The sequence below is a fragment of the Ctenocephalides felis genome, unplaced genomic scaffold (assembly GCF_003426905.1).
Source record: "Ctenocephalides felis isolate EL2017-DRISC unplaced genomic scaffold, ASM342690v1 CF-g0.4_SCAFFOLD_00586, whole genome shotgun sequence".
Classification (NCBI taxonomy): domain Eukaryota; kingdom Metazoa; phylum Arthropoda; class Insecta; order Siphonaptera; family Pulicidae; genus Ctenocephalides; species Ctenocephalides felis.
Genome location: NW_020536740.1, coordinates 1 through 12,227, shown reverse-complemented (window position 1 = coordinate 12,227; position 12,227 = coordinate 1). Strand labels below are relative to the sequence as shown.

General features: G+C 30.6%; 1 protein-coding gene and 1 pseudogene across 1 annotated transcript; one reads left to right on the top strand and one right to left on the bottom strand.

Moving 5' to 3' along the window:
• Window positions 1-886: 886 nt before the first annotated feature.
• Window positions 887-1,216, bottom strand: LOC113366387. The gene has a single exon (XM_026607990.1). The coding sequence runs from the start codon at window positions 1,214-1,216 to the stop codon at window positions 887-889; it is 330 nt and encodes a 109-aa protein (XP_026463775.1).
• A 6,280-nt stretch (window positions 1,217-7,496) lies between these two features.
• On the top strand, window positions 7,497-9,907 carry LOC113366376 (annotated as a pseudogene).
• Window positions 9,908-12,227: the final 2,320 nt, after the last annotated feature.

The following is a 12,227-nucleotide window of genomic DNA, read 5'->3' as shown; positions in this document are numbered from 1 at the left end:
TGGGGCAACGGTGGATTAAATTTCCATTCAATGTCATGTAAAACCATAATTCATTGAAACGCTTTTTATACTCTTCGGAATTTAGAGAAGGAATAAGGAATCAAGAGTATTTTGGCTCCTATAAAATTGGTTCCACAATCGGAGTAAATACATTTAATAGGACCACGCGGGCTAGGAATCGTTTCAAGCAATCTAAAAATGTATCGCTTGTTAAATCTGAAGCTAATCGAGATGTATCGCCTTAGTGGCTAAACAGATGAAACAAGCATATATAAGCCTTGTAGGTTCGAGCGCCTCTGTGACGACTCATGGAGATATTGAAGGGGCCTGCATAATCAACGCCGACGTTTAGGAAAAGCTCTACTGGCTGTTATGCGCGGTACTGGTAAGTCGCCCATGAATGGAAAATGGGTTTCGGATTCTGTCGAAAAACAAGTTATACACTTGTTAAGACGATTGCGAATTATTTTGCCGAGCCGACAAGATCCAATATTTTTGCCTCAATAAAGATAATACTAAGTTTGATCCAGTATGTAATTATTAATATGGTAGTAATCTATGAGACAATTTACTACTTGGTCTTTTTTTGGCAAAAGAAGTGGATTGTTATTAGTTGTTAATCCTAATCTACCTTTAACGCGTAAACAATTATTAGAATCCAAAACACATTTAGTCGGCAAAACTTCTTCGAACAAGACTTTCCGTTCGTTAATAGTTTGAATTCTTCGGGAAAATGATGTTCTTGGACTAAACGAATAATAATAACCTCGGCTTGTTTCAAATCTGAAGTCAAAAGTCGGTTTCGATTTGTTATAATTTTACAAAACTTCAATATATAAGCGAAAATTCTACAAGTTTGCACCAATTAGAAAATTTTTGCGTTAATTCATATAAAGGATTGATCGGTGGTAATGACACTCTTTACTATTAGAGCGTTAGCTTTTCTTTCTTGATCAATATCTCCGGAAGGTTCAACCGTTTTTGCAGGCCAAGTTGATATAGGACCATTCAACCAATCCGGCCCAAACAACCAATTCTTATGTTGGATAAAATCCTTAGGTCGAAGACCTCGAGAAACACAATCGGCTGCATTTTGATTAGAAGGAATGTGAAGCCATTGTGCATTAGGAATGAGATCCCGTATTTTTGTTACCCTATTGGCTACAAATGTTTTCCAACGAGTAGCCGGTCCTGCTAACCAGTGAAGGACAATCATAGAATCGGAAAAACAGTAAATAGAATCAAAATCTATACTATGTTGGTTATTCGTTAATATAAAATTCAGAAGTTTTGACAGTAAATGACAGGCACAAAGTTCAAGCCTGGCTAATGTTTGGTTTTTAATCGGTGTTACACGCGATTTTGAAATCAACAAGAAATTCGGATTGCCAAGAGATTTAATATAAACTACCGCTCCATACGCTTGCTCTGAACTATCCGCGAAACCAAATAATGAACATTTGTTTTGTTTTGATGTTTCGAGATAACGCGGAATCTGATAGTTATTAAGATGCTCTAATTCGGAATATACGGCTAACCATGATGTAATAATAAATGATGGTAATTCCTCATCCCAATCGATTTTTAATGTCCAATTTTTTTCAATAATATTTTTATCTTAACAACTATCGGAGTTAGGAAACCCAGAGGATCCCAGATTCGCGCTATTACTGAAAGAAGTTGTCTCTTTGTCCATTTTCTCCACGTAAGCTTTATTTCGAATGAAAAATTATCTGATAAGGGATCCCATTTTAATCCCAATACCTTTGTAGAAGATTCCATTTGAAAATCCGATTTAGAGAAATGTTTATTTTGTACATCAGAATCAGAAAAAGTTTACGCAGATTAGAATTATTAGATTCCCACTTTTTTAATTCAAAACCACCAGACGATAATACAGTCTGCAAACCTCGCAAATGGTTTTAGCGCTATCCAAGGAGTCGATACTTGTAACCACATCATCAATATAGACATCGTTCTCAAGAATTCTAGAAATAGATTGAGAATATTTGGAACATTCGTCTCGGGATAGTTGTTTGATGGTTCTGATAGCTTGAAAGGGAGATGATGATAGACCAAAAGTTACGGTATTTAATTCATAGATGCCAATGGGTGCATCGGGAAACGGTCTCCATAAGATTTTTTGATATTTTCTATCTTGTTTACGAACCCAAATATTACGATACATTTGTTTGATATCAGCTGTTAATGCTATAGGCCCGAAACGAAAATTTAGAAGGATTGAACAAATGTCGGTTTGTAATTTAGGACCAACATGCAAAATTTCGTTCAAGGAAGTGAATTCTGAATTTTTCGCAGATGCATCAAACACAACGCGTAAAGGCGTGAGGAACTTTCTTTTTCGACTGCGAAATGTGGAATATAATATCCATTTTTTATTTTAAAATCATCGACTTCATGATCTACCGGACAATAATCGACAAAGGATAATTGGTTTTGAGTCAGGTAATCTTCTATGACGGCGGCATATTTTTTATGAAATTCGGGATTTTCAAAAATTTATTTCAAGCATGTGGTATCGCTTTAAGGCTAAATGAAATGATTTGTATAAATTTCTGCCTTCACTTTTAAAGGCAGCGCTACTACATATCGTCCATCTGGAGATCGCGTAGTAGTTGTAGTAAAATGGTTTTCGCATAAATCATCGTTAGAAGAGAGGATTATTTCGGGAATGTCTTCTAATTGTAAGAATTTATTTCATTTAAATGAAAATCTGAATCTGAAACATTACATAAATTAGTAGAAGTGCCGGTATTTTTCAAATAAATCAGGAATGGAACCTAATATTAGATAACCCAACCGGTTTCTAGGGCCACAGGTAATCCTTTATCATTTTAACCTGATGTGCCAAGAATTTCGCCGAAAACATCGCAACCCCAAATTCCGTCGACCTCCTGGGGTGTATGAAAGTTAGGATCCGCTAAAGGATAATTCAGAAATGTTTTGATGGATGAAATCGGAATGGTAATTTGTGGTTGCTTTCCCACTATCTCGTGTACTACGTATGCACAGACCGATAACTGATAAGAATCAATTAAAGATTTCAAAGTGAAATTAACTATCCAATAACTTTATGTGACGAATTGCCTAACCCGATCACTTGGGTTGATATTGGAAGAATTTGTAAATCAGCCTTTTTGCACCAAGTTAATGTCACAAAGTTTCTATCGCTTCCCGAATCAATAATTGTACGTAATAAAATGTTTTCTTTTCTAGTAGTAACTTTTACTACTGCTGTCGGCAATATGGTAATATGATGTGCGATTTTGTTCTGATTAAATGCGCATAAAACCGTACTACTTGATTTGGAATTAGAAAGATTATTTTGATCCGTACTCGCAAAATTGCTGCCAGTATGCAATAGCGAGTGATGTCGTTCGTTACATAATAAACAGGTTTTATTTCGATCGACACGTAGTCGTTATCTTATGACCCAAACAATTGTCGCATAAGTTTTAATTTTTGAATAAGGGATCGCCTATCAGGTTATACTCAATGAAAGAAATTTCGAACAAGTAAACACTCTGTGTTGTTCCCGACACACAAAGCATTGTTATCATATTTATTTTTTAACAAAAAAATGACCGGCTAATTTTAGTGTGTTTTGTAATTGGGTTTGTCATTAGTGAAATTGTTGGTCATACCATATACTTGATTTTTTGCCTGTTGTGACTTTTGAAGAAAATGCAGGAGGTCTTGGTATTTGGGAAACTCACTTGAGAAAAATGCTCGAATTTTTCTTGTAACAACGGATCGAGTTTCGAGAATGCCAGTGACGTAATAAGGAAAATCATAGCGTCGGGAATATTCAATTGGGAGAGCGCTTGCACCGCGTATCGAAATTTTTCCAGGAATGAATTTATTTGTCCAGATGAAATGGTTTTGAATGACAATAGTGTTTGAAATAATTGGTGGCTAAGTACCGTTTATTTTGGTATTTTTTATATGAGCGCTTCCAAAGAATTTGATAATTATTTGCGGTCGGTAGTATAGAATGAAATATTTTTAAAAACCGGACCCTGTAAACGCTCCTTTTAAAAATGAAATTTGATACATTATCTAACTCGGTATTTTCATGAATTAGTGAATTGAATGTTTCATAAAATAATGGCCATTGTTGAATATCTCCTGAGAATTTAGGTACTTCAATGGACGGTAAATGTTGTTTGGGTACTATGTCTTTAATTGAAGAACTATGCGCATTTTTATTATCTAGTAATTTCTCAGCGTGTTTTATTTTGGCATACATCGTTTCAAGGGCCTTTATTGCGGAATATTCCGGAATGAAACTAGGATTATCTAAATATTTTAATTTGTTTATTTCATCGCACAATTGAATAAATTGTTCACGAGCATTTTCAGTAATATATAATTTTCAAGAAATTGTGTCTTTTTGAAGATACATCAATCTGTTGCGATAGATCGTACGTTTCTTGCACAATTGAAAAGTACATCTCTCTCTTGGCGGTTAGACGTGCAATTTCTGCACCAATATCGATTTTAGGCGCCATTATATATTTTTGTTTTCTGTATACACCCAATTAATCCTAATAATAATTAGGATCCGGCTCGAAGGACCAAATGTTGATGTTGGGGGGTTTCTCAACCCCTTTCGAAGTATTTTATACTTCGAGGAAAAATAAAAAAATTAAATGTATTCAGAAAACAAAAACCAATGGTAAACAAATATAAATTAAAAATAAAATTCTTCTTACTCCGTAATCAATAATAAACTAAAATATATTCTATATAAATTTTATATAAATGAAAAAAAACAAAAATGAACACTAATTAATATTGTATGAAAATGTTATCTGTTTTGGAAGTCCAAGCCGCGGCAGCTATTTGGTTGGATCTGGAAACATCAGCGTAGTCGGTTGGATAGGTTGAAAAGAAATTCGAATACACTGACAAATAAAAATAACTGTTGACTTGACACACAATAGAAATTTAATCCACTGATAATATTGAACTGATAACAAACACTGAAAGGAACTGAATGTATTGATTGCAAGTAACTGAATGAATGAATTAAACCAAAATGAATGAAAGCCACGGAATAAATCGACTCGAACACTGAAAGGAACTGAAAGTAACTGAACGAATGAAAGGCGCGGAATGAATTGATTTGAATGCCAAAAACTATTGCCTGCATCGGCCTTTTTATGAGTCAGAATTGCCCGATTGCCTAAATTTGAAACGTATTGTCCGAGTAGAAAAACAAACCTTTTACAGGTCCGACAACCTACACAGGTGCGGCGCAAACATATATATATATATATATATATATATATATATATATATATATACGCATTTTATATATGTCTACATATTTCTTAGTGAGTTGATTTCATATTGAAATCTATATCCATTAACTGAATAAATCGCATTACAAGTAACATCAATATATACATTACATATAGATTACTTAATAAATTCAGAAGTATATACTAAGCTTTCAAGCGAAAGCTAGTTCGTCTGCATTATAATCCGGAACAAAATCTTTGAATTATTCAAGATGAAATGAAAATGCAGCTCGATACAATGTTATCTAAAATATCCGCTCTATATGATAACACATTTAGATTCTGAATAGTTATGTTACATGTTAAATATAAATACGTACAACAAAATATAAATACATAATATGTATTATGTACAATAAATTGTTTAATCATACTGCTAATTCTAATTTGAAAATTATACTTAATATCCTGCTTCAGAATAACCAGTTTTATTAATCATTAGCGAACAGATAAAATACAAATATTAACATTCGCATGCACTGACTACATGCGTCCTGATGTATTCATATTTATTATTATGTAGATATATATTTGTATATGTTCTGAATTTACCATAAAGTGGAATGCTCAATTTACAATGAAAGTGATAATAGTTATATTATTCCAAATGATCAGGATCGTGTTACATATATTCAGCAGAAATGATAGTTATTGGAAGCCATAAATATGGCTGCCAAAATAATTTCGGATGTACCTACACATATTCCATCAGCCAATTTTGCATGTGTTAATAAAATTAATGACTTATAACATTTTGACTAGATGAGAAAATATATTTTTATATATGAGCTATTCAGTGCACGTACTGATAACTGAAGTAGTTAAGTATGTTACTTACGAAAATTCATGTTATAATATAAATTCAAATATATAACGTAGAACATAATTACATTATAGCTTACATGAATTTAACTGACTGAGCAGCTTATATCATAAAAACATTTAATATTCCTCTAATATTTCATTGAGGTACGGGAAGTTCCAGCAATTTTTTCTCATGCACATTGCTTTACGCTACTAGTTTACTATTTTATTGCTTTCTCACACCATATCTCACTATACTATATATAATATAAAATTTAATGGTTATAAGCTTGTATAAGGATATGCAAGCCACTTAATTCTTTTTACCAAATAATATCAAAATTTCACACGATTTGCCACGGTTTTACAAAATGATTGACATGCGATCAAACAAAACTATATATAAAATGATTTTGTTGAAATTCATGCATTTTCAGTATATGAAATTAAAGTTTTTAATATTTGATATAATTTTTTCAATTCTAATAAAAATTTAATTATATGATCAATTTCAATTAAAATACTGATTTATTTCAATTTCTGATTTTAATTAGTGCCATCCAAGTTTTATGGCAAAATTTATTTTAATACAATCTATAATAATATATAATTGTGTTAAAGTTATTTATGCGTTTTTATTGTAATCCCATTTATATATTATGATATAACGCGATTAAATCTATAAATGAGACATAAAATTAATTTCGTTGATTAAACCACAAATTTTAAATTTAATTTGTGTAGTTTGATAATACTAATTCATCTATACATTTATTAAATGAGTGAACATCAGTTTAGTTGTCATTTTGAAATGTCATCAAATATGATAATCTAGACAATTATAGAATATATTTATGAAAGTGTAGAATATGCTTAAATATTTATAAACCATATTATTGAATACATTGTTATGTTTTAAATAAACGGTTATTAACACAATTTTATATTTTGTATGATAACTTTTAGTTTATTAATAAAACTAGATTACTGGGTTAAGTAGAAAAATTCATATGGTTTGCAGTTTGAGTTCTTCTAGGATATATGCTGCTTTACCTCAGTTGTAACTATATGTATAATCCAATACCTTGAATTTCAACGTCATAATGACAAATTTCCTTGAAAAATTTCCTTTAACTAGTACGCATGACAAAACATTTGATAATCTAGTCATATTTAAAATTGAGCCAATTTGTAGATTTTTGAGTTTAATTTCGATAATCTTATTCAAATTCTAATTTTCAGTAATAACCCACATGCAACAATTGATCAGTGCATCAATACCTAACTTTGTCATTAAGTATAATGTCTGTATTTTTTAAAAACATCCTTTTATTGACTTGACATTTCGCAAACTATTGCGAACTGATGCGTCCCAATCGCCTTTCGAAGCAACCACCAGAAGATGCTTCCAGCTCTGTTCGGGAAAATATTCAGAAATACAGTTTCGAGCGCAGACTTTCCTACGATATAAGGCCAGAGAAGCATTGCAGAAAGTCGAAGCCCACTGTGCGGATTTCAAATCGCAACTGGCCAAAGCGAAGGTAGCGTTCGACCGCCGTTACAATGCCGAAGAGTTTCAAGAACGCGGAAAACTTAAAGATTTCAATATACTAAGTACTCTGTCCAAAGGAGCCTACGGTACAGTGGTGCTGACCACTCTTGCAAATGATCCAAGTCTTGGTCTTGCTATGAAAATATTAGAGAAGAGACATCTCATTAAAAAAAACTGTGTTCGACAAGCCCTATCTGAAATCAGGATCCTGGACGCGGTTGAATTTACATTTTTAGTGCATTTACATTATTACTTCAAAGATAATGTATACATATTTTTGGTGATGCAATTTGTAAATGGAGGAGACATGTTCATGCTTTTGAAATCTGTGCGGAAGTTTGATGAAACGCGATCGAAATTCTATGCTGCCCAGGTAAAATTCGTTTTATTTTAGACTATCCAATGAATACTACAGATCGATCATTGTGTACAATTTGAGCGAGTTTGAGAACAAAATTAAATCAAAAACCTCAAGTACCTATTTAGTGCTTAATACCCCTTAAAAAAGTTCACAAATTCCAAATTATTTCTAAATATAATTTTTTTTTTCAAAAAAGGCAATTTATTCGAAAATTTCAAAATTTACAAAAATCAATTTGTTTCAACGTTCTAAAAAAATTAAATCTTTTTTTGAAAAATTGAATTTTTGGTACGGGAAGTTCCAGCAATTTGCTTTAAATGCCATACACCAATAGTTGGTTTATTCGCTTCAAAAACAGTCATATATGTGACGCTCGCACACTAGGAAATGACATAGCTGGCGGGTGTTGCTCAAGAACTAAGGTAATTAGGGGCTGACACTATAGTTTTATACTCCAAAAATTTCATTAAACTTATACTATTTAAACAGAAACCAACAAACTCTGTTTTTTACTAATATTAATAATATTAGTGAATATTATGAAAAAAATAATAATAACAATTTCATAGAGAATTTTATAATAAATCAACCTATCTAACATAATTTTTAAAAAAAAAATATGGTTTCGGCGGAGAAATGGGAAAAACTACATTTTGTGCACCTTTGACTTGAATAAAAAAAATCGCAGATGTCGGATCGATGGGGACTTTTGACATTTATTTGTAATGGCCTAATTAACATTTGTACCAAATTTCAGCTCTATGCGAATTATTCTAACTGAAAACTTAATTTGACTAGGGTATAAATATTGTACAAAAAAACCTTATTGAGATAGCATAAGCTTTTGGGATGCATTTTGGTTTTGATACAAATGATTTCTTGTATATCATAATTCATAGAAACTTAACGCTTAACGCAATCAAAATAACAAGTTATTTTTCGAAAATCTATTAATTCGATTGTAATGCTACTATCTTCTGTTTTTGAGCGTTGCACACTGTTTTACGAATCTTTAATATTATCATTTATTATCATTAAAAAAATTAAAAAAATTAAAAAATTAAAAAAATAATTATAGAAATCACTCAGTGTTCTAATATTAATAGATCTTTCTATGCACTTCATAGTGTGAAAAGTAGTGAAAATCATAAAAATATTACTCGTATTTAGGGTTGTCTACAGTTCATTTGTCAGTGATTTTAAAACGCACATAAAATTTTAAAATTTGTGTTTACGTAAGTTAAAAAAAAATAAGATAAAAACTATACAAAAATTAACTTTGATTCTAAAAAGTAAAACCACAAAATGACGCAGTGTACTATATTCAAGAAGTGTTTTGAGAAACACTCCTTGAATATATTTTTACATTTTGTTTTGTCTTTAGGTGTGTTTGGCATTTGAATACTTACACTACATGGGAGTGATTTATCGCGATTTATAAACCGGAAAATATACTAATTGATTACGAGGGATATATCAAGCTGACGGACTATGGTTTCTGCAAAAAGGTGGATGACGATCGAACCTACACCTTATGTTCTACGCCGGACTATATGGCCCAGGAGCTGATCTTAGTCAAGGGTACAATCGATCGGTTGACTGGTGGACATTTGGCGTTCTCATTTTGAGATGTCCTCCGGCAGGTCTGATGAAATATTTCACTATCTGTCTATCTAATACTTTCACGTTTTTATTGAAATTAATTCTGATAATATTTTAACAAGGGCGCCATTTACCGCATCAAATCCAATGAATCAGTACGAAAAAATACTCAAGGCTGATGATCAATTCCTCCACACTTTTCGAAACCTCTTAAAGATATCATATCGAATTTTCTTCAAGGGGATCGCACCAAGAGATTCGGTAATTAATTAAAATTGCGAAAGTATTTCTTGTGATGATAGAAATACTAAGTTCTTAGTGTGCTTTGTCATATAAAATTATACTTTGAACTTGAAATTCAAAAATTGGTGTGGTTTGTATTACGATGCACATAAGAAGTAATTTTTTTAATTTAATGGTTAAATTGCACTTGGGAACATTAAACACACAGCATATATATATAGATATATATATATATATATATATATATTTATTATTGTTAATATGAACAAAACAGCACTCAGATTGTTTTTTAAAACAACTTATTTTATGATTACAGACGTTTCGAGACCATGGTGTGTCTCATCTTCAGGTGTAATTTCAAAAAAACAGTTACTTATATACTACACATTCTTTAACTTTATTTAAATTTCATTTATTTTTGATATACAAAAAAACACACCAACTATTCCTTGCAATGCTTGACACAGTACTCTTGCAATGCTTGACACTTGTACTCGTTCCACTCATATCATAAAATTCTATAATATATTATATATTATATATATATAGTGTGTGTGCATGCAGGTTTTACATATTACATTATACAAATAAATACATAATTATATCACTATAATCAATAATTTTGGCTATATTGAAGAAATATAATTCACTTATCGCATATGTCTTACCATGCATATTTAAGACATATGTTCATCAATGCATAACAAATTGGCAAAAATGATAGAAGTATATTTTTTATTTAAATAATAAATTTTTCTTATTAAATAAAATAATTTTAAGAATTTATCAAAATAAGTATATCGTTCCTTTCAACTTTTTTGTAAAATGAATGCATTGTATTTATTATATTCATGCAATGAAATTATTTATGGTCAAGTTTTTTGGCATTGAAAAATGAATATTTTGGGATTCTTAAATAATAGATAATTCCATACAAAAATTTACAAACTCCTTGGCATTTTACAAAATCATCCTTATCAGTGAATGCAATTCTATTTCTATTTGTTTTTTCAGAGTTTCAGAAAATATGCATTCATATATTTAGAATACCCTATTATACTTTTTAGTATTCGACTATATTTTGCATAAAAAATTTTTACCAAATTATTTTGAACAAATCTTCAAATTTTGTGCATGTATTTACTTTGAGTTCAAATATTTTGTCAAAATTTGCTATTCTTAATATTCCATTTTTACTTTACTTCCATGTTTTTCTATATTTTGTGACAAGGTTGCAATGCCTTTGTATACATTCATTAGAATAATAAGTATTAAAAGATATATAAAGTGTCAATGGATAGTTAGAAAATGGCCAAAGCATCAGATTAAAAGATCAATAAACAATAAAAAAATATGTTCTTCCTATCTTAAATGTATTTTTTGTATTGGTCTCATTACTTTGATCTATAGTCTCTGAATGCGAAATTCCGCATTAACTTGAACTCGTAAATTAACTCTTTTCGTAAAAATCTTTAGCAAGTCGTATTGAATATTTAACAATCGATTTTGCATCAGGTTCTCAAAAAGAATGCTATAAGCAGATCAAAGGGCACGAAATGGTTTCTACTATTAGACTGGAATCAGGTATTGAATCGCTCGGTGGAAAAAACATCTATAGGCCCAAACTGAAGGGTCACTTGGACACGAGTTATTTTGAAGCATATGACTCCATGACTTTACGAAAGGCATCCAAAACGAATACCCGCAAGAATTTAGAAAAATCATATTGGAATTAAAATTTACCTTAAACGAAATTGTGTCAATATTTATATGTATCACACTTTGTGTTTTAATAACCACTTGTCTCATCAAAATTGATTTTATCTCGTGCATTCAACGTTTATTTTAAAACAGTATAAATCTAATTAAATCATTAATTGATATCAACCTAATAAATTAAAGATAATTATGAATTTGCATTATTTGTTCATAATAACAATATAATTACGAGTATCACCTTCGCAGCCTATGCAATAATTCTAAATTTTCTTCGTTCAACCCAATTTGTTTTTATTGAAATCAGTTTTATTACTCTTATATTTATTAAAACAACAGCATAAACATACTTGTATATCAAGTCAACTTTTCTGAAATTTTAATGAACAGCGTATATTTTTCTAGTAAATTTCGAATTTTGTGAAACGAAGTTCATAAAAGACGAGTGCAGTTATAAAACAAATGTAATTGAAGTTTGATTTATATTCTTAAATAATAATACGAAGAATATTGAGAAAAGTTTTTTATGCGATGGATCAATAACTGCGTTCATAAAAACACATTATAATGGAAATATAATTAAGCAATCATGTAGTTCACACTTCAATAAAATCTGACATTT

Coding starts and splice junctions, on each gene's coding strand:
- LOC113366387 (XM_026607990.1), bottom strand. CDS start 1,216: ATGATTGTCCTTCACTGGTTAGCAGGACCGGCTACTCGTTGGAAAACA.